Source organism: Zonotrichia albicollis, chromosome 14, assembly GCF_047830755.1.
Source record: "Zonotrichia albicollis isolate bZonAlb1 chromosome 14, bZonAlb1.hap1, whole genome shotgun sequence".
NCBI classification, from domain to species: domain Eukaryota; kingdom Metazoa; phylum Chordata; class Aves; order Passeriformes; family Passerellidae; genus Zonotrichia; species Zonotrichia albicollis.
Genome location: NC_133832.1, coordinates 12,612,458 through 12,636,298, shown reverse-complemented (window position 1 = coordinate 12,636,298; position 23,841 = coordinate 12,612,458). Strand labels below are relative to the sequence as shown.

The following is a 23,841-nucleotide window of genomic DNA, read 5'->3' as shown; positions in this document are numbered from 1 at the left end:
TTTGCTGGGCTGACTACTTCTAAATTGGACCTGTTTCAATCAATGTTATTTATGAAATTTCAAAACCTTAAATACTTCCAAGACAGTAGAGGAAAGTACATTTGTTTACTTTTCATTATTTTATAAACAACTAGAACAATATTGATTATATTAAATCAATATTATTGCACTGTTCACATACCCATTTTCCTTTGGGCTTGAGCAAGGAAATACTTCTGGCATTACATGCAAGTTGAAAACCTGTGGGACTGAAGAAAGTGTGAGGTTTTATTTTGTGGGGAATTTTCCCACACATAAAGAAGCAGATTTTTTTTCTTTTTTTTTCCCTGTGGATGAAACCAAGAAATTCCCATCCAAACAAAAAATGAAATGCTAATTTTAAAATCACCAAGACAAGGGTTCTGAAGCAAGTGGGCTGGCAAGAAATGACATCTTTTTGGGGAACTTCACACAGCATCCATTGAAGTGTGGACAAACACGATGCATTCATACAAGAGCTGCCATTCCCCTTTCTCTCTGTGTGTTTCTGCCTGGAAAAACCCTTGGAGTCTGACTGCTCTCTTCTTCCTCTCCCTTCTTCACATTCTCCACTTTTTTTCCTAGAGTCCCAGAAACCCTGCAGCCCCAGCAGGAGCCTCAGAGGGTGCCCAGGAGGGGAGGCAGCAGCTGCTGCAGGGATGAGGAGCTGTCCTGCAGGCAGGATCTCTGACCAAGCCACCCCATGGATGAGCTCCCAGCTGCCCACCTGGGGCCCAGAGCAAACCCCCAGTTCTCCCCCGGCCATGAGGAATTCCCCTGTGCTGGCACTGCCAGGATAAGGGCACTGAGGCTTTCCCTGCTGTGGGCCCTGGCAGCTCCGCTCCCCTCTGCTCAGACAGACATTGGGAAATGCTCAGAGACCCCAGGAGGGCTCAGCTCTAAAGGCTGCTCAATGCTCTGATTCCTGCCCTTCTGACCCTGCTCAGAAACCATTTCTCACTGAATTAAGGGGAATTTAAGTATGTGCTTATGCATTTCGATGAACAGAGAGAGCCTGCTGAATCAAAGGAACTACTGAAAGCAGAGGCCCTTAAAAGCAATTTTTTTTCCCTATAAAAGTATCTGTTATTTATTCCCAAGTTCTTATCTTGTTTATAACAAAGAATGAACAAAATTCCATTCCCAAGGCTGGATGGTCCTGGAGCATATCCACACCAAACAGGGACAAAAATAAGCTTCATTTTAGATAGAATAAATAAGCAAATGCCTCTTAGTCTCTTGCCTTCTATCTCTCTCTCTTTTTTGTATTCCTCTGTACACAGCAAGCATAAGATGTTATGGCCTTCTCCAAAATCTGCTGGACTTCATGGAATTCCTTCTGTTGGCTTGAATGGGTTTTGGAGCAGACCTGGTGGCAGAGTATGGCAATATCTTTATAGAGACTTCTCATCAACTGCCTAGAAAAAGGAATATTAATAAAATACCATCCCAACACACAGCCGCCAAGAACTGTCAATATTCACTGTGTTACCTAATTTAAAATTACTCTGTTTTCTTGCTGAACATTCTTCAGGAGCATCAAATCTGTAGCACTGGATAGGCTTCCAACTTCTGGCTCAATTTATAGACAATCTTTAAACCACAATTGCCTCTGAAGTACATCACACACAAAGGTAAAAACAGTACCTCCCAAACATTATCATAAACCATCTTTAAGAGGAATGTGCCCCAAACCAGAAGTCCCCATGGCTGCAGTAAGGATGCTTGCTGCTGGTGGTTTCTGTCACTGGGCAAGGTACAGCCTGGCAAGCTGGGGTAGTGACACAAGCTGCACAGTCAGGGTGGTGTCCTGGCCTCTCCCCTGATAAATCCAGCTGATAAAGCCACCATGGCTTTGATGAGACAGGGGAACACAAAATGCCCTTATGCCCTTCTATTTCAGCTGATGAATTTGCTATGATTGAGCTGGGACAATTTTGCCACCAAGGCCCTGACCCAGCTGTCACTGCTGCCACCCTGGAGAGCTGCTGTGGAGGTGACTGATTCCCACAGTGGGACAAGCTCATGGCTCCTGTGTCACCCACGTCCCAGAGATGGATACATTTCACTGACAGTGATTTTCTAGACCCTTAAGTGCTCCCTATGGAAAAACTTGGCCTCTTGCATGTCAGAGAGGGGCTGGAGCATGTCCAGAGCAGGACACAGAGCTGTGGAAAGGTCTGGAGCATAAATCTGAGGAGGAGCAGCTGAGGGAGCTGGGGGGCTTAGCCTGGTGAAAAGCAGGTTCAGAGGGAACCTCCTGTCTACAACTCCATGAAAGGAAGGTGTTGCTCAGGTGTGGCTCAGTCCCTTCCCCCAAGTAACAAACAACAGGACACAAAGAAATGGCCTCGAACTGTGCCATGGGGAGGTTTAGATTGGATTAGGAAAATAACATTCACTGAAAGGGCTGTCAAGCACTGGCACAGGCTGCCCAGGTAAGTGATGGAGACACCATCCCTGGAGATGTATAAAAACTGTGGCACTTGTGGACTTGGGTCAGCGGTGGGCTTGGCATAGGTGGGTTAACAGCTGGAATTGATAATTTTAGAGATCTTCCCCAACCTAAACAATTCCATGATTCTGTAGCGGTGTCACACAAACTGAGTCAACAAGAGGCCCCCAAGCTCAGTCCCCATCCCCACACCAAAAGCACAGGGGTACAGGCAGGTCTGATTCATGTATATATTGTTGTCGTACTCAACATACACTCAGAAATCTTAAAGCAGATTGTGACTTGGCATCTATAACTAAAGATATTGATACACAGACACTCAGTGTGCTTTTGCAAAAGGACTGAAAACCTGTTCTTTTCATGTTTCCTCAATACAACCATGACTGCATTTTGCTTTAGGATAACTACTGCTCTGAGACATATTATCATTGGGTAAATAAATTTGCTACCAATATTAAATTCTTGTAAATAAAAGAAGCAGACCAACCTGCATATGTTTTTTTCTTTTCTTTCTTTTTTTTTGAGTTTGCATGCTTAATACAGAACTCGCAGGTTTAAAATCTCACTGAACATTCTATGTGAATTAATCAGATTCTAGAGTAATGTGGGAAGGAAAATAATGAAAAGTACAGCTTTTCATTTAAACATATGCAGCTCTTTTCATGCAGGGTTTTCATTTAGGATTTTTTTCCATTTTTTAAAATTACACTTTGCATTAAAGAACATAGCCAGTGTAAACACAGTCTGTAACACTTATAAAACAGTGCAAATTTTGTAAATTTTTGGGAGGAAGTTGAAATACATATATTTATAATGGAGGTAAAATCATTCTTTCTCAGTAGAAAAATACATCTATTAAACACCTATGTTTGGAACTTAACTTCACAAAAGAGCAAGTTATAGTTCTATACTGTGTAATAAATTAATATCTTTTCTAGATTTCCACTTTCAGTGTTAGTGTCAAATGCATAATATTATTAGAAAAAATGAGAGAAACATGTATTATTTGAACCTAATTAAAAGTCTTACAGACAATGACTGGTGAAGGAGGGCACAGAATAAAGAACTGGGGAAAGAAGCAATGGAAAAATACTGACCTCTATGAATTATTGCACATTTGAGATAATTTTCATGGCCCTTGGGCCAATTCTGGATACTTTTAAGTCTTAGGTCAGTGTTTGTTTCCATTTGACTGGAGGGTACAATTTAGGAACCACTGCAAAATGTCAAGGATTTACTGAATTTGTTTGCTGATGAAACCACAGGCAGCTGAGTGCAGAGTGCTAACTTTTATTCATGCAATCAAAGAGAAAAATGCTAAAGACATACTGAAGCACAGGCAAGGTTGCCTGCCTTAAAAATATTTTTGGGAACTTGCTCCAGCAGATACTATTGAGACAAAACTCTCATGTCTGCTGTGTTTTCATTAGAGCCATGCCAAAACCTGCAAAACTGGCTTTTGTCTTCATTATTTTAGAGCTTTTTCCTTCAATACAATTGTGTCCATAGCCTGACTCTGCAACCCTTACCCAGCTGAGTGTGGAAATCTCCATGAAACACCCTGGTACTCACAGAGCAGCAATCCCTGATGCTGAGCACCTGTGGAACAATTCTCATCCACCAGCAGCAGGAATGCTAAATGACAGGATCCTACTTGACTGATGGGATCACTCACACAAGTGTGAAATGCAAGATCTTGCCAGTTGCTGAAAAATATCACTTTTCACCAGTTACACAGAGAGTAGAAATATTCCTGCTTCTGCCATATTTAAAAGGTAAATAAATTGGCAGGTAGATAAACAAGAGAGAAAACTGTTTCAGGTGATTATCACTGCAACAGAAGTCAGACTTACTAGTAAACCTGAATAATTCAGCACTTAATCTCTGAATATTGCTGTAGTTTTCTATTGCTGATATTCTCACAAAAAAAGGTTAATTTCAAATTGTAACTACTGGTTTTGGAAAAAAAATCCTACATAAAATTACTTTACTACAAATCTTAGGTCTTAGGAAATTTCAGATTAATGAATTGGCCAATCGACAGCTAAGTTTATACTTAAACTGTTTGGAAAAAGTCATTAAAAATCTGCAAAAAATTGTGAAACAATCTATAGTTGAGAGAAAAATTGTTTAAAATCCTCTTAAACATCTTCCAGTATTCTAGTAAGTTGTTAATAAAACCACATTGTTAACCATTGACTAGGAATAGAACATACCTCAATAATAAAATGAAGAGATGCTGATGGGAGCAGGTGATTTATTTTGTAACTGTTACTATGCACTTTATTGATAAAGCTTTGTCTGCATTGCTTCAGCTGGGCATCTTCTAAGAAGTATTTGCAAGACAATGTTATCAGGAAGGTTTCCTTCTCCTTCCTTTTCAAGATGATTCACCCCTTGTGGTCTGTGCAGGAGATACTAATTTTTGTAGCATGATTAGAATTTCAAACTGTACTGTAGTCTATATGAAAAACCCAACAACTTCTGTGTATTCCAAATACTGTTACCTAAATATGTATGGATGTTGGAGATCATACACAGTGACCTTTTCTCCGTCCCAGATTGTAAACCTACTGTGAAGTGACGGGATGCGTTTTTCTCTCCCCCCTCCTTTTTAAAGAAGCAATAAAACTGTACATTAAAAGACAGGAAGGACATTACCGAGTTACAAAAGAATGCCCCCTTTGTCAATAATTTGTAAATGTAAACAAAACAGTTCAAGTAGAAAAGCAAACAAGTGTGCTGCTGCTTTGAATAGGTTTTCTCACCCCGTGTGGGTAGGGCAAAGTTCTTTACAGGCGTCTCTTCATGGTGGCCATGAAGCATCTCCAAAGAGCCCTGATGTTCTACCAGATATCACTGGTGAAGCTGAGCTCCTTGGCCGACAAAGGTAGCAAGGGGCTGTTCCTGTGGAACTCCTGGGGGTCCTTGACGGCGTTGTTGAGAGGTAGCTGTCCGTTGAGGAGCGCCAGGGGGATGTTACAGTACGTGTGGTGGTTGCTGATGGAGGCCAGGGGCAGCGTGGCCGCCGACACGTCGCACTCGTAGCCGCGGCAGAAGTGCCGGCTGTGCGCGGAGTCTGCCTGCTGGAAACCGCCCAGGCCCGCGCGCGACTCCACCAGCGTGGCAGAGGTGCCCGTGACGGCGAGGGAGGGCACAGTCTGCAGGTCTCCAAAGAGGCCCTGCTCTGCAGAATCCAGCACCTGATGCCGAGACACCACCTCCTTTTTCTTCCCTGGCATTTCAAAGACTAGGCGCTTCCAAAACTTAGAGTTCAGTTTGCTGCTTTTTGGTCCTTTCCACTTGACCACTGAGAGAAGTTTGATGGTGTGCTTTAATGATTCCACTTCGTGATAATTCACCTTCCCTTTTAATTCAGTACACTCAATCAAAATAACTTTGATTTCTCCACTGACTAGCATGTTATGGAGTCTGTTTTCCATCTCAAAAATACTCCATCCTCTCCTGAGAACATAGTCTGGAGTTAACACGATAATGAGTCTTCTGCTTTGCTCAACACATCTTGTGAGATCTTCAATGTAGGCTACAAATTATAGAAAAAGAGAAAGAGTAAAGAATAAAGAAGTCTATTGTATTAAAACATCAGGCTTGCAATCAAGTATAACAAAATCCTGCATTTAACTGATCCACACCATATAAAATAATGGGCATTTCAATATACTCCAACAAAAATAGGATTGTGTATCACAAAATATTTCTATTTATGGAGTAGACATAGGAAACTCCTTAATAACACCCTCCATCCTTTACTATTTTTCCCTGTTCATTGCAGCAGGATGACATTTACATAACACTCTTGCTATGTAGGTGCATTAGTGAATAAAAACACACAGTTCACTTAGGTCGAATATAGGTCAAAATCAATGCAATGTTTGTGTAAATTCTAACATTAACATTGGTTATGATTAACACTGTGCTGAGGGAAGCAGGCTCTGGGGTGTGGTTCCCGTGTTCCAGATGCAAAGACATGAGGGTGCTGCAGGGTGTATCAACCATAACTTGCAAAAGCTCAAAAGAAATGAACCCTCATCACATGCAGAACTTGTGCTATTGCATAGAAGCATCATGGGAGCTTTTTCTTCTTTAGGTATTGACCACAAAAGCATAAGAACATTCTTTGTGGCTCAGTGGTCTGTGTTAGTATCACAAACCTGTGCTTCTATGTACCCCAAGGTATTAACAGAGACTTCACAAGTGACAGGAACAAATGGAAAATTTAAACATATTGGAAGTATTTATTTGTTGAGACACCAGTGACAAAGAAAATAGTAGAATTCTTTTATTCATGCATGCCAAGTAGTTGCAAATGATCAGTGTAAGCAGAAATGCCAGTCCCATCAGCAGCTCCCTGATGCCAGTTTACTGAACTTCAAAATGTTTGTGAAATAGGACTTTGATCCCTGAGTTTCACTTATCCCAGGGATGGTAGGGAAGAGAAGCCAAATACACTGGTCTGCCATGGAACAGGATGGGAAAGAGATCTACTTACAGACCTGATCAAAAACCCATTCAAATGAACAGACTTCATTCAACAAACTTCAATGGGTTTTAGGTCAAGACCATAAAAATTAAATCCCTTGAACAAAACCGCTAAGGGCAGAAAATGTTCATTGGTTGCACAGCATTACAACTGCAAGCTTTGAGACAGAATATCTTTGTGTTTTTAAACTACATGAACCTCTTGACCATGCTACTGGGAATGTGCTGCCTGACCACAAAGGAGAAGCACGTGTTAGAAATGAAGACTTGGACACAAGAGCTGCACAGAACAGATCTTTACTCAGCACAGGGCAGGACCTCTCTTACACATCTGCCCTCTAGCAAGAACAATAATTACAAATAACATCATTAATCAACATCTGTTACTGCAAGACTCATTTTATAGTCCCAGGCACCATACCACAGCATGCTTATTCACACCACTTCCAGTAAAGTAAATTGCTACAAAATAGGCCAACAGCAACATTCTAAAATAGCTTATTTTCATGAGACTGAAGGCATAGTTAGCATCAAATCTGCCTTTACCAATGTTTTATTTCACCACTTAGCAGCAAGAAGAATTTCTTTCACAAATGGAAAAAAGAGGCAATTGCAAACATCCCACAGACACACAAAAATTTAAAGACATACACATACATTACAAATGTCTATGCAACAATCCTGACTTTTAGTTAATGGTTTATGACTTTTTAATCATGCAGCATTTACAGTTGGTTTTGTTTTTTGTTTCTTGAAATACTTTATGAGGAAACCCCCCATTGTTCTGTGTAAAATAGTTATTCATTAATGAAAAAAAATTCAACATTAAAATCCATGGGAGAGGCAGTGGAGCGGGGAGAGAATCAGCAACAATGAGAAAATGATAAGCAGAACTGGTGAAACAAAACTTAAGGAAAGGTAGAAATGTTCAATACAATGGAAAGATATTATCCCAATGTATCAACAGCTCAGACTCTTCATTTTCTTCCTTTCTTTCTGCTCCCAAAAAGAAAGAATTTAGGTGGGAAGCTTCATCATTAGAGGTTGAATCTGCAAGATACAGTAAAACAACAAACTATCATGCATCTTTCCTGAGACATATTCATCCCTCCTCCAAACACTCAGAACACTGCTATGCACAAGACAATTCCCTGCAGGACACAATACTGGGCAGTACCGTATGTCCAGGGTAGTGCTGAGCATGGCCATGCATATCCAAATGCATCCAATTGAGAAAAAACATAAACCAACAAAACAAACAAAAAAAATCACTCCACTTTTATCTCTTCAAATATCCAGCACCAATCATTTCAGTGGTGACACCCCAGCAATTATCCATCACACCATAGCAATCAAAGAGTTGTCAGCCTTTGCCTTCGGCAAACAGGGTGGAAAGAAGATGGGAGAAATTCCCTATTTCCTTGGGTGGACATTTCTCTCCTCTGTGCTTCTCACATCTCTTTTGGATGCCCACCTTCCTTACTGAGTATTGCTACATCAGAGCTCTGTCCTCAGCTGAGGAATGAACGCCTTCAGAAACGGTCTTGAGGCGATCCCTCAAACGAACAGGGGACTGGTTGGTGCACTGAGGGTAAAGTACGCTGAGCTACAAGAAACTGGAACCCCGCATTTCCAGCCATCTGGCCCAGAAGTACTTAGTACTCCCACTAACTCCAGCTTGGGACTACTACTGAAGGCAGGTGACAATCTTCCTGGAGCCTGTGGCTCCTCTGGGTGCACTCTATAATATATCATATTTGCACCACTTGAAAATTTCTGTGAAGAAAAGAATGGGGAGACAGATTCCTGTCCCTGGAATTTCCAGCTTTATTTTTCCCAGTGGTACCAATCTGACTGCATAAACCTTTGAGTTGCTAAATCATCTGCTCTCCTTTTACTTTAGAATTGGAGACTTCCCAAAATCCTGCAGGTTCAGTTGTCTGTCTCAAGTGTTCACTCCATTAGAAAGTACTAAATCCAAGGAATCTATATTGCAATGTGGGATGGAGAAAGTGTTGCTTTCATCTTTCCAGCGAGCTAAGAAATTATTGTCAGGAATGGCTCAGCTTCATTCGTAAGAAAAAAACTGAATAGGGACTTCAGGAATACTGTCACCAACCAGTATCAACTGTAAAGCTTCAGAGCAACATATTTCCATCAGATAAATATAATTTCACTGTAACTTCACTTTTGCTGCAGGAGGTGTCAACTTCAATGATATTTCATTTAAAAAGGAGAAAAAATCATTGTCTTGGTGAAGCCAGTATGGAATTATTCACTTTTAAGTCCCAAGGATTGTATTTTATCATAAATTAGAATGTAAAACTAAGATGTCACTGTTAGATCGAACCCACTTGTTTTTACTGAAAAAGCACATTTTACATTTTGATCATTTTTCCCCATCCTTGAAACACCGTTTTGCAGTATGGTACAAAACTCTTTCCAAAATGTTAGCAATTCCCATAGGTAAAAAAAATTAAATAAAATTTACATTGTGAGTGGCTTTATCAGTAACTTACTTGCATCATGTTCAATGCAATGCCCAAGGAGGAATGGACAGCAAGAAGTGTTATACCCAAACCCAAGCATTGTTTTAGTCTTGCCAGAAAATGACAAGCAAATTTGTCTTGACAGCAAGTATGTGCTCACCAAACACTGTCTACATGTAACGATGCTGAACTGGAGTTTGAAGCCCTAAAGAAGAGAATTTCGAGAAATGCATCCCATTTGCAATTAAATAATGCGCAACTGCCTATGGAATCCTTAATGAGCTACATTAACCACAGGCTGGAAGGAAATCTAATATGCAAGCAGACTAGGAGCAAGGAAATTAATGAACACTATGGGCACAGAGTTGCTTACACAAAGAAATGACTGACTAACCACATTCAGATGATTTTCAGGAGTTGAGGGAGAATGAAAAAACCACTAGAAATCATATAAAATCGTATGGATATTTTTGGGCAGCACTATGAGAATCAAAGAGTATCTACCATCAAACCCATGCTGGTTGGTTCCTGGCACTCTGAAAATAACCAGCCTTTCTGTGTTTGGCAGTGTGACCATCACTTGAGAAAGTTATTTATAGAAGAGTAATTCAATCCTGGTTTCCTAGCTGAATAGTTCCCAAACCCTGAGTCTGATTACTTTATTATACCACCAATGATTTTGTGTCTTGATTTTCCTATTTATTAAATATTAGCTTGGACCAGAACAACTGAAACACAAAGCAGAGTAATGGCCCCTTCCCAGACAGAGCCCAATCCCAGGATGAGCTGAGGGACAGCTGATGAGTTTAACATAAAGAAACAAATAATGCAGATTAGTGCACTATAGGACAGGCAGCCCTTCTGCCTTTTGTTCATATTTATTCCTGTTTCAGCTGACATCTGTGTGTATCCCTGCTACCCTTACCAATGCCTGACATTAAAAGCAAGATTCATACAGAGCAGACAACCAGGCACTCCTGAAAGGAGTTTGTGGAGCTGGATACCAAAGAAATGGTATCCTACAGGTAACAAAGGCTCCTTGAAAAATCCAGACACATGATCCAACCAGGTTTTCTTCAGGCAGGAGCCCAGGAAGCTGAAATTCCCCAGGCAAAACCCACACAGATGGGCAGACAAAACTACAAAATTCCAGAACCACAATATTGACTGTTGTGTGCTTTTTATCACATGACGTTGACACTCTCCCCTTGTGCTGAGAACTTCTCATTTTTCAGGTAAACAAATATTTTTATTCCATCACTATTTTTTTCACTGCCTAATCATCATACCCTGATGAGCTGCAGTGAATTGTTGGTGTTTTTTCCATCCTGTCAAGACCAAATGCACATATGCTTAGAGAACACCTAGATGATGCTCTAATAGATATGTATTGCTGGTATTAAAAGTCTAACTTGACAATTTTTACCTCTTCATTTTCAGGTTTTAAAATAATTTGCAGAAACCATGGAAAAAAGTACCTTCCTCTGATGTAGTCCTGATTTTAGAAAAGTGACATGCAAACAGATATTTTTCACTGCAGCCATCATCCTTGGCAAGACAAAAAATGGCTCAGGTGAAAACATAACTCATCCTGTTAACACCCCACCAACTACTCAATCTCCTCAGGTCTCCTAACCCTGAATTAAAAAATCTTACAGAGCTTGAATGTTTGTTGTGGGAAAAGGTTTGTAAAAAGAGCCCTGAAAATGAATAGGGTGAAAATAATGAGAACTACTCAGGAATTCAGTAAGAAGTGCATGTGCATCTCAGGGATCCCAGTCTCCTTATGCAGGGTAACTTGTCCAATTACACCTAAGTTACCTGGCAGGGATGTGTGTGAGCTGTCAGCTTTGACAGAATGAAGAACACTCATTCTGCTTAGACCAAAGAGTATTCTTTAAGAAAGAATAGCTGCTACAGTACTTCCCATAACATGCAACTCAATTCCAGGGTTACCAACTCGGTCTCCATTGCCATGTCTCCTTCCTGGGTCACCAGTCTTGCCTCTCACAGCTCTGTGGGATTCTGTTCCATCTTGCCAGCTCAGGGATCCATCTATGCTGCTCTCAGGCAGCACCAAGAGCATCACAAAGGTCCCTGCTGGCCATGTGTGATGGGCATTGCTGAGGTCATTGGCATCCTTCACGGTGCCTCTCCCTCCCACTGGCACAAAATGCTCTACTGGGATAAAATTCGTCTCCCAGCAGGGCTCAGAACCAATACCTACTGCAAAACATGACCCATCTGACCTGAACCCTGGGATCTGCTTCCCCATGGTGTAGAGGTGGCCTCAGTCCCCACAGCCAGCACCTCTGTCCTCCTGGGGACAGCAGCAGTCCATGGACATCCCTGAACCAGACACAGAGCCGAAGGCAGAGCTTGGACATGTCCCAGCCACAGCACATCTGGCTGTAATCTCTATCTGCTCTATCTGTGCTGCACAGGGACATGCAGAGCCCATCACAGCTTTCCCCCAGAGGTTAGCAATGAGCCAGCTGGACAAAAACACAATCAAACTCGTCCCTGAATTTTCCCCAAGTCAGCTTTTTAGGCTGTTTGCAGAACTGCGCAAGAAAATTAATGAAATAGTATTTGACAAATCTATTTTTTGCCTGCTCTCAAACGCAGGGAGCAGCTGTAGGAGCTGCTGCATGCCAAGAAGGAAGCGAATGGTGCACACCCTCCCGTGGCAGCTCCTCACAACTGCAGGGATTGCGGGAAGAACCAGCCGTACACAGCTCCTGGCTGCACTGGGGGGGACACGCCACGGTACACAGCATACAGAGGGACACACATCAGAGCAGAGAGTGGGAAACGATTACATTGATGAAAGTAATTTACCCTGAAAGATGAGGAGGTGAAACATGTGAGAAGAGATATTTCTTAAAATAAAACAATAGCTGTGATCAACTCCCCATTTTTCTACAGAAATCTACCCTGGACAGTAATATATTTTGTCACATCTGCCACTTTTTGAGACAGTCACTCTAAACCATGCTATGTTTTCCTCTGAAGTTTCCAGCACGCCCATTCCACATCACACTGCCCTCACTAAGCACTGCAAGTCCTGGTGAGAGTGGTGAGGATTCAGCAGAACACAGGCACATTCCACTACTCCAGGGCACAGAGAGAGCTCACAAATGCAGGAGGCCGAGCCTTCCCTCCTTCCCCATCCCCTCACCCTCCCTCTAGCCCCTCTTGAAATAAAGTGCTTTCCCCCATATCTTTTTCAAAGCCAAAGCATGCAAATCACACTCATTTCAGCTCCACATTTTATTCTGCCTTGTCATTATGTCTGATTAGGCGTTCTTGAAGCTCCATGTGTTAGAATCAGGCCTTTTCATAACACTGAAGAAGTGAGTTTGAGAGGAAAGAAGAAGGATTAAATCTGTGAATGTTCATAAATGAGAACTGACATTTTCAGGTACCCTACATTTTCAGGAGAGGTTTAATGAATACCCAAAGTGATGGCAAGTGTTTGCTGAGTGCCTTGCTGACAAAAATAGACAAAAATAAAATACCATGCTGGCTGGAACAACAATTGGAAAAAAGAATTTCATTTCAGATTAATGTGTGCTTCAGCATAGTTATTATTGAAGAGTTAACTTTAAACTTCTTAGTTCACTTGCAGAATTGCTATGTGTAACTCTGCTATATTGTTGGATATGAAACAACTAGTTACAACAACTAGTTTTTTACCACAGAAAGATGTATTTCCCCTTAATAATATCTAAAAATTTGATATAATTTGCTTGTACTGTAAGAAATAAGAAAGCTATAAGCCAAGTCCCCTTTCTGTAATTTCTCACTATGGGAGAAAAACTTACACCTTGCAGGGGCAAAAAGAAAAAGTGAATCAGCTCTAAACTAAAAGCTGAAAATGCATGTGATAAATTCAAGCCTCCTGCACAGGTTTTTCATGATCTCTGGTGAGGCTCTGACTCCTCTTTCCCAGGGCTAAAGGGTTCAGAGCTCTGTTTCCAGCGCTCTCAAAGGTCAGAGAAGAAGCAGGCTCTGACTCCTGGGTCAGGCACTTGGCACAGCAAGGCAGCAGTTCCAAGTCTTTTGGCAGGCAGGTTGTAATGCAGCTATGCTCGAGCCATTCCATGTTTGGAGACATCTGCTCCACTGCAGCCATTGCTTTGTTCTCTTGTTCACGTTTCTCACACAGTAGCACATACAGAGAGAAGTTCATGTTCTCTTCTATTGTTTTTATGAAAGTGATTTGGAGATGGAATTTGTGAAAAAAATACGGCTGATTTTTCACAAGGGTAGCACTTCAAACAAATGTGGTATTAAAGCAAACATACTGTGCATTCAAAATTCATCAACACACTGGATATGATTTGTGCTTTTTTTTGATTTGCTGATTTTTGATTTGCTGAAAAATGAGTCTGGTAGAAGAAATGCCATAACTACCACTAGGAAAGCATTGACCTTTGCTAGAGACATCCAAAGGTGCTGCTGAATCTTATGAGACTCCCAAGTTAAGGAAAACCCCAAAAGACAATAGAAAAGACGACTTTTACTAGTAAAGCTGCTGCAGAGAAAACAACTACGCACTGAAAAAACAAATAATCCCATTTCCAATCATGTAACAGAGATGGTAAAATCTTTTAGTAAGTTTCCTGCTTAGTTACCTGTGTTTCATGTAGACATTTTGGACTTGGTAATGCTTGCAGTGCTGCAGCCTTCCCTGTAGGAAGGTTGGCAAATTGATTGCCAATCAATGATTTGCCAATCAATAGCAGATTGGTTTCAATGGAAATTCCCTCTGATTTCAGGAACAAGCTCTAACAGAGAATTCAGATTTGCAGTGCTGAGGAAACTTTTCCAATCTTTGCAACCACTTCCCAAGGTTTTCCATATCTAGTACTTCTCACACAGTCCAGGCCTTTGTGACACATCAGACAGAAATTAAACTGAAAGGTCAGAAATACTTACTTCCACTAGGGATCAGGTCCCTATCTGGAATGAAGAGTTTATATCCATAGTGCTTTTCTAGAACATCTGGCAGAATTTCAAGTGCAAACTGCTCCTCTTCATTATTATCACGATCTAACGCATCAGGATCCACTTTGGTGTATGAAAGATAAGCATCATATTCTTTGTTGTCTGTAAGAAAATAAATCATGTTCAGCCTGCTGTTTGCAAGAACACTGTAAGGAACACAGGAGAGTACTGGGAAATTGTATTATTCCTTGAAACCACCAAGCATTTCCCAAAAAGTGGGGACTTTTCACAGGAACATATAATCTGGCCTCCAGGCAGAAATCTCATGGATCCTTTCAGTTTTCTTCTGCATGCTGAGCAGTAACTCTGCTCCATGTGGCCAGACATGTGCCACAGCTGAAAACATCATGGGCAAAATTTTCATACAAATACTAAAGTGGAAACTTTTACTTTAAGCCTTTACATATTTGTAATGCAATTCTTTCAACCTCTATTGCTCAAGAGTTCTAGGAGTATGTTAAAGTTTTCAGCTTGGAAAAGTTTTGAGCCTGGAAAGTTTTGAGCAAGGAAAATTTCCTTCCATAAGTAACTGTGAGAAAAGACATGATTAATTCAAATAAATTCTGACTATTCAGAAAACGATGCCAAATACAAACAGTTCAAAGCTTTTTTTTTTTAGAAAATCCCATAGATTTAAAAATCAATATTATAATTTTGGATCACAATCCACTTGATCCAGAAGATTTTAAATACTTGGGGATCACATTATAAGAGAGACAAATGACTCCCATAAAGGGCAACATTCCTTCTCCTCTTCCTCCTCCTCCTCCTGCCCAGCACTGGGGCTTGTCTCCAGCTCTGCTTCTGAAACATGGAGCTAAGAGCTCATGAGTGTGCCAGGAACAGAAGTGGTGCCACCACAGAGCTGGGGACCCATGCTGAGATCAGACTGTCTTAGTGACATTTCTCTTTGTGTTCCTCTGCAGTAATGGAAAACAGTATATTGAAAAAGTCAACCTTCAGCAATTCAGCCTCTAGGGAAGAGCCCAGCTGTCATTATTTACAGAAAATGTAAAATCAAATAGTTAACGTTGTGAGAAGAAAACTGCATGAATGGAGGGTTTCTGAGTACCAATTATCTGTAAAGAATAGTGCACATGAAAGATAATTAAAGCAGTTAAAATTCCTCAATATATTCTGATAAAAAGAACAAATACCCAATCATAATAAAATATATCTCTTGATGACCTTGAACTGATGGTTACTTATAATTCCTGACACACAGCCAGACCCATGAGGGTCAGAGCTGCAGTCAAAGCATGTGAATAATTACATATTTGTAAAAGGCAATTTGCCTAGTGCCACCATGGCTGTAGGGGACGATGGAAGATGTCCACCTGGCTTGCTGACTTTCCTCTGAAGTCAACAGGCCAGCCAGCTTTGGAGGCCTATCCAAAACCTGCCTCCCTGTCCACAAGGAATCCTGCCAAAACCTTTTAAGAGATGCCAGTAATGGTGGAGGCAGCATCCCTGCGCAGTGTGGGAGCTGCAGAGCACCAGGGTCCCTGAGCCCCTGCCCACAGTGGCAGCCAGCAGGATGCTGACAGGAGCAGCTCCCTCGGGCTGCTGGCAGCTCGGGCAGTGGTGATGCAGCTCCTCAGCCCCTGCTGGCTGCCCACAAGCTCTCTGTACCAGAGCAGAGAAGGAGGAGCTGCCCACACTCACCCACTGCTGCCTCTGGGGGCTCTGGGAGCAGCACTGTTTGCAGCCATTTCCTAAATGCATCCTTTAATCCTCAGTGTTATTTTCCCTAAAAGCAATGCTACACACAACACAGGAAGTGAGTGTGTCCAGCATTGCTTACGTGGGGTACTTTTAGAAATAGGAATAAAGCAGATCTGTTGAGTTCCAAATCTTCTTTTATAAAGAAATACACATACAAGTGGAAAATGACCCTGTGATTGCATCCATACAGCTGAGTGCTCATGGGAGCTCTCTATGCTCCCCCTACACGAGAAGAAACAAACATCCCCATATATGCTTTGACTGCTGTAAAGTTCTGCCTCCATCTTTCATCCTGGAGGATCAGAACAAGACACAAAGCTGTGAAAAGTCTACAATTATGTACTGGAAAAAGAAAAGGTTGTTTTCAAAATTTATAGGCACACAAAAGCCCCTACGTACTCATGGGGCTTCCTCTAAACAACCAGAAAATAATATTGTTTCATAAATAAAAAGTGATTGAACCAAGTATTTTTTATACGAGTAAAAATGCAGCTGTTTCACACTGAAAACACAGGATAAACAAACTGAAGCAGGCTGGAGGAAGTTACCACTTTTGGTTGGTGTGAAGCAGAGATATGTTGGTAAAATCCCAGGGTGTTTCAGGTAAAGTACTTCTAAAATCACATAATCTCACCCTTCCCTTTGTCCTAGGTACCAATATAAATATTTGCAGTATTGTAGAGTATGGAAAAAGCATAAATTTATTTTTTTCCCAGTCATACATGAAGATTGAGAAAGACCAAGTTTCCTGATCTCTATTCCTGCTATTTATCACAGAATCACAAAATATTCTGAGCTGGAAGGGACCCACAAGGATGAACTTTCCTCTTTCTAAAATTCCTTAGATGTCATTCCACCCATTCTCCAAGACTCCTATGGATTTCATCATAGTGGAACCTTTTCACACCATATCTGCCCATTGTGAAACAGAAACATTTATCACTGTGATAACAGAAATGCCAACTGCAGGAGGCAACATGTCTATGCAACTGCACATTGTTTTGGCTCTATGGAAAATGTGTTCCTTGCTCTCTTTTCAAATACATTTGAGTTTCTGGATGTACCATTCCAGAGCCTGTGTGACTGCTAAATGCTGCAGTGGGCTATGGCAAACACCTGTACTTGAATACTGCACTTTCTCTCTTTAGCAGATACTACTTAGATGAATATTAATAGCATATTAATTATAAAATAAGTGTTAAGAACATAGTAATAGGATTTAAAGATTGGAATTTAGTTTAAAGGGCTTACTCCAGCTTCATAGGAGAAGGAATGTTCTATATTCAGAATTAAAGCCTCAATTTAAAAATACAAGTTTAGCTTTAGGCACCAAACAGAATATATGCTAGTGAGAGGGAAGGTGGGGGAAGAAAAATAAAAAACAGCCCAGTTTATTCCTAAAGATACTCCCCAGGCAAGCTGCACATTCCCACCAGGTTGTTTACAGTCTCCCAACGAGCTGAGGTAACCAGTTAGCCTCATAGCAATCACCTCTCACTGGTCAGAGGAGGTCACTGGAAGCCTGGTGGGAATTCAATGAAAATGCTTCATGAAGAACCCCTGGTGAAAGGCTGCTCAGATTTACAGTGTGGATCTCAGGAGAGGGGACCCTGGGCACATGTGGCACTGGACACATGAAGGTGAAGAGTTCACAAATGACATGTGAGCCTCTGTAGCAGACTCATGAACAATTCTCCTGCCTCCCTTTTGCTCATGGCAGAGCCCAGTGACATTCCTGTGGAAAGACTCATTGATCTCAGGGGGCTTTGGGGGCAAGTCTTAGGGCTTTACACTGTTGGGTGCTTAGTAGTTTAAACTAGCAGCAGGTGTCTTTTAGGATTCATTTCAATCTCACCACTTCGGGTCTCTAAAATATTTCCATTGCATATATTGAGTTTCCTGTGCAACTGCTTACCATCAGCTGCTTCATCTCCTCCAAAGTTCTGTCTGTAGAACAGCATTAACTCTATGTTGTAGCACTTATAGATGGTCACGAGCAAAATAAGCAGAAGAAGGATGGCTCCCAGTCCTCCAGCAAGTTCTATTTTGTAGATCAAATCTAAAATTAGCAAGGAAAGGCAAAAAGGTTATGATCTTTCCAAGCTATATTTTCTCTAATCCACTCTACAATTCCACATAAAACTGTGCAGCTTCCAATTACAACCACCACAACATTAAAAATTCCTAATAATTTTGTCCATTGCCTATTACTTTACTCATTTACTCCATCTACTGCTTATCTGAAATAACCATCTGAAATCCAGAATGCATTTGAGGCTACACATGTAAACCTCCTACACAAGAACTATGTACTGATTTTACACAGAGGAGTAACCAACTTTTAATGAGCTGGTGGAGCTGGAAACTTCTGCACTGGCAGAGTGCAACAAATGCTGTATGCAGCATGTGAGGACAGATTGGGCAGGATCTTGTCCCTTCCCCTCCAAATTAGGCAGTTTTGGTTTTCTATTTGTGAAGCCTGTGGACAAGCTGATGTGAGCTGCCAAGCCAGGGCTTCAGCTGGATCACTGGAAAATGAGTTGGGCTTGCAGGAAACCCAAGACAACACAAGAAGCCAGGAGGAAACCAGGACAACACATCAGGCTGCAAAGAGCCACTTTGTTTGGCACGGCTGCTAACGGGGTTCTCACATATTTGTAGAGCTCACATTAGAATTTAATGGGACCTAGTGTTAGCTAAAATTTCCTACTCAGACGCTTTTGTTAGGAAACAGCACAAGAAGTCAAAGAACTTCACAAATGCATCCAGACACAATGATCCATCTTTTACAGTTGGGGAAACAAGCTTAGAAAAGAGAAGCAGCACGTTCAAGGTCATTCAGCAAACCAATGACAAAATGGGATAAAACCCTTGGATACCAGTCCAGAGCTCCATCTGATGCAAGGGACTAACTTGAACAGCACTGCTTTTTATCCTGAAATGTCCTCAGAAAGTAATATTGCTTCTAACACCACCTGGCATATTACTTAGCCATAAAAGACACAGGATGACAATTTGACTCTCACAGCCTGTATTGGTTCAGATAAGACGTCATGAAGATATTTGCTGCTGTGACAAACACAGTGAGAAGTTGCCAAACTCACACAGCTGAGACAAAGTTCTTGTGATATTTATTGTTCTAAAACTTAGGTCAGAAAAAAATTACTCATATGTCATTTGTGTCATTTTCAAGATAAAAAGCAAATTAGCTGCGTATCTTTGGGGGTTATTTTTGCCTCACCATGCCTTCTATTTCAATAATTAACATCAGATGTCAAGCTATTCCCAGTTTACAGTATCTCTGATGTCTGTCTGGCAAGAAGTCATGGACTAATAGATGGAAAAAGTCTATTATAATAGCTATTTAATCTCTCTGAGAACACAGGGAATTCATGGGACTTTTACTACACTGCATGATAAAGCCTGCATCCTCTGGGGAATAAATCTAGGCAAATGGAGAACCGAGTTGGTTAAAATCCCTTTTGAGGGGATTTTGTTTTTTTAAATTGTACTGAATCTTTTTTGCTAGGAAATGGAGATGATGGCAAAACTGCCAGCTTGGAAGGAAAGAAAATGCTGAGCCTTGCAGCCCTCTTGCAGGAGCAGAGAGTTGTGCTCACTTTGGTGGGGGGAATAGCAGGGTATTAAGCAAACCCACAAAATCCAGCTTGAAAGGCAAAATTGATCAGCTTTTGCATGTCCAGTATTTGTCCTTCTGCCCCAGGAACTCTCCTAGAGTACAGACATAAGGACTCTAGGACAGTCCTTATGGAAAAAGGGGCTTTCCATATGGGAAAAGCTGAGGCTTTTGAGGTCTCCTTATTTCCATTCCAAAGTGGAGGCAATGAGAAAAACCCAGGATGTTCAATTTTCTTGCCTACTCTACTTAGCCTTGGCATCTGATTAATTCCTTCCTCCTCAAGTGGTCCTCATGAGATAAATAGGGAAGCAGCATATCCAACACTAGAAAAGAAGTTGAATCTGGTCTCTGTGCTATAAGAGTGGCTGAAAACCAGCAAATAATAATATTGATAGTTTCTAATGTAAAATAATGTAGAAGGACCTTGCCACAACATATTGCACATATTTCAGAGGACCATGGTCTTTAAAATAGCAAAAGCCTCATAAATACCCAATAAGTGAGAGACAACTACATTTTAGAAGTTCCTCATAATTTAGTGATGTATCAGTATCAACCCCCCTCCCTAAAATTATTTCCTTGCATGTCTTAATTAAAGGCAGCCTCCTTTAAAAAAATCATGAGGAAAAGTCATCATAATATTTACTTTTATTTCAATTCTCTACTTCTTGCCACTAAAAGCATGGTCTGACTTTATTCTGTGGTTTCTGACAAAGTTATTTATCTTTCAGAACAGTTATATTATAGACTATGTAGACTTCAGACACTAAATCACTAAATACTGGACTATTTTCAAGTCCTTTTGAAGGGAACCCTGAACTATTCCCACAACTAAGGGACAACTGGCTGTATATTGTATTTCCATGTTATTTGAGTACCAAATATGCTAGGACAGCATGGAGAAAAAAAAAAAAAGGCAAACCAAACCCAGGATTGTTCAGAACTTATTTCTGAACTGCTTGAGAGCAACTAACAATGTGGTCTTGAATTAAGTCAGTAAAGAAGAATGTGACAGCAGACAATTCTGTTCAGGTCTTAGGAGCACGTCTGACTCTGCCTTTGCATTGTTGGCTTTGGGTTTGAAACTTGATTTGGTTCTTTTTCAGGTGAAAACCCCAAACAATAAAAATAATCCTAAATGAAGGCACATGCTACGAGGCTACACTGGAGCTGTGCAAAAAGCCACTCCTGTATTCTCCTGAAGGTTAGAAGGGACTGTACCACTAATACAGCAAAGTAATTTAATATATTTTCCCTGTAACATCTGAACAGCTAATTTTTATTTTTTTTTCAAAGCAAATTATGTGCTAAAAATAACCATCTGATATCAAAACAAGAACTCTAGAAAATCTTACACAACATCTACAACTTAGATTTTGGGTTTTTTCTGTTTTTCATCCAAGCCAGAAAAAAACCCTGAACAGAGGGCAGGTCTGAAGAAAAAACAGAGCTACAAGTGCCTCTTGTCAAACATGGATAATGTAGCTCTTAACAGGTAAGACTTTGGAGGGAGGAGGATTTCTCTGACTGAGAGATCTGTGCTGCAGCACATTGCAATAGAAATCCCTTCTTTGACATGCACAAAGGATGCTGGTCAACAGCTTTCCGCAAGTCCTGCCCTAAATCTTGTCCCAGCTCAGTAAATACAGTAGTATTTCCTGACTCATGAATATCTACAGCAAAATCTAAGCTGGAGAAAGTTAGTATAAGAAGCAATTAAATCAAGTTGCAGAAAGGAAAAGTTTGGTCAAGTATTTGTGAGAACTTAATAAATAACAAACAGGACAATAGGACAGGCAGTCAAAGGACACAGTAAAATACAGTGGTTATTTTAAATGACACTTTAATAGCCTGAAAATCAACTACTGAGAGTGCCTGAGGGGAATATAAGTTTTCTACAGCCACAGTGCAGAGAGAAATGAAATAGTAGCTGCAAAGTGATCTTTTCCACCTCCAAATTCAGTATTCAGCAGTGCCTCTTCCATAATTCCAGCAGAGCTCTGAAATATCTGCATTTTTTTGTTATAAATAAACCGAGCTTGTTATTCTACTATATGCACACAGCAGAACATTCACCAGTGCCAACAGAGATATACTTACTATCAGTTGTATATTTATGAGGTTCAGTGGAAGGAAAGGTAGAACCCTTTTTGCACTAGACACTAATCCTTCATCATGGTGACCAGATTCCTTAATTAAAGCTGTGACAACCTGTCAGTTTAGATCACAGAATTGTAGAATTGTTTTGGTTGGAAAACACCTCCCAGATGATTGAGTCCAGCCATTAACCCAGCACTGCTGAGCCCACCACTAAACCATGCCCATGAGGGCCACATCTGCATGGCTTTCAAATCCCATCAGGGATGGTGACTCCAGCATTCCCAGATCCTTTGCCACCTGGCAGCTTTCCAGCCCCTCTGCCCCAGCCTGGAGCCTGTTGTGACCCAAGAGCAGGACCAAGCACTTGGCCCTGTGGAACCTCACACAACTGGTCTCAGCCCATGGACCCAGCCAGTCCAGATCCTCTGCAGAGCCCTCCTGTAGAGAAGTTTGTAGTAGACAGTAGAATGATCTGCTAGATCAACATTCCTTTATTCCAACTTTGCCACAGTGAAAGCACACAAAGGACTGGAGCTGCCCTTTTTGGTTTGCCTCATGAAAACAATTCTACTTCTCCTGTTTTGGCAAAATAATTTACATCCAGGAGTGATGGCAGAGGTCTGGATAATGTATCAACTCCTTAGTCAATCTCCTGTGCTGATGTTCTGTGGTTTCACGTAACAACTTTACCCCAATAGTGGAGTCTTCCTTTGCTTCCCCAACAATTACTATTCTTACAGCTGTTATGTTTCCTAATACACTGTATCTCAGAGAGATCAGCATCCAATCTAAATGTCAGCCCACTTATGAATAGGAGAGCTGATTGAACAAACAACAGAAGAACTGCCATGAGATACTGTTACACTCCCTTGATAATGACTTTTTCAAACACAGAGCACAGCAGCACTTTTAAATTTGGCACATTCAAATCCCAATGGTTCCCCTTCTGCTGTAGGTAATTTGTCAGTAGTGCTGTTCTCCATTCAGAACAGTATCAAGCAAGACAACCATGATGGGGTAACTCTCTATGTATTTGTGGCTCCCATTGCATATTTTCAGTCCTGATGCAGTCAGAAATCAAAATGCATGGAGACAGCTTAACGTTTTCAATTCAAAACACAAAGCCAAGAAGTGGAGAAACATAAGAACATCTGACCTCAGTGCCAGGGCACCTGTTCTAAGAAATGTAAGTTTTAACTGGCCTAGTTAGTCAGTTATGGGTCAAATTCTTAGGTTGTTCAGTTCAAAATACTTCCCCTGATTGCTGGTGCCTTATGGGTGACTGTGTTCCAGGCAAGTGCATCACCTGCAAGGCCAATTTTCTAGACACCGAAGAACAATCCATATTATTTTTTTCCCACAAATGGTAAACTGAAGCTGTACATAAGCACACTTCAGCTCCAAGCAGGCACACAGGAGTCCAGCCTGGCTCAGAGAGGTCAGCAGGCCCTCTGATTGATGAGTTGCTGCTGAGGCAGGTGAGGTCACAGATAACTAAAAAGAGAGAATTACCTTTTTTGCGCAGAAGAACACTGGCGTGTCTCCGTCCATTTCTGTTCTCCACGTGACATGTGTAGTTAGCCAGGTCTGCCTCCTCTACAGCATCGAAGATCAATGTCAACTCAACTTCTTTTTCTCCAAGATGTTCTCTGAGGAGTCTGGAAGGAAGGATACAGCCTTTGCTTTAACTGAATTAATATGGATGGCAGATTCCCCAAAGCACTATGATTTCTCAGCACAAGACAATGTTCCTTGGCCTCCTTCACTCCTGGAGAAGGACTTGAAAGGACACTCATGTTGCCTGAAAGAGCCTTCACAGAGACATTTTCCATGACTACCAGAAGGCTTTTTCTCCTGCCATGTCTAGTGAGGAGCTGAACCAAGTGCAGGAAGAGTGGCCA

At 41.2% G+C, this 23,841-nt stretch overlaps 1 protein-coding gene across 9 annotated transcripts in view; it reads right to left on the bottom strand.

The window, feature by feature from the left end:
* Nucleotides 1-988: 988 nt before the first annotated feature.
* IL1RAPL2 (interleukin 1 receptor accessory protein like 2) overlaps nucleotides 989-23,841 on the bottom strand; it is a 334,955-nt gene continuing 312,102 nt past the window's right edge. For 2 of the 9 annotated variants that reach the window (XM_074551345.1, XM_005484424.4), the window contains 4 exons: nucleotides 23,453-23,598; nucleotides 18,116-18,259; nucleotides 14,407-14,577; nucleotides 991-6,017 (listed from right to left, as the gene is read on the bottom strand). In XM_074551345.1, the coding sequence (XP_074407446.1) occupies nucleotides 5,320-6,017; nucleotides 14,407-14,577; nucleotides 18,116-18,259; nucleotides 23,453-23,598 (1,159 nt within the window). In that variant the 3' untranslated portion in view covers nucleotides 991-5,319. Of the gene's footprint in view, nucleotides 6,018-14,406; nucleotides 14,578-18,115; nucleotides 18,260-23,452; nucleotides 23,599-23,841 lie in introns of all 9 variants that reach the window. The other 7 variants (XM_014265274.3, XM_026791912.2, XM_074551344.1 and 4 more) reach the window with 6 other exon arrangements.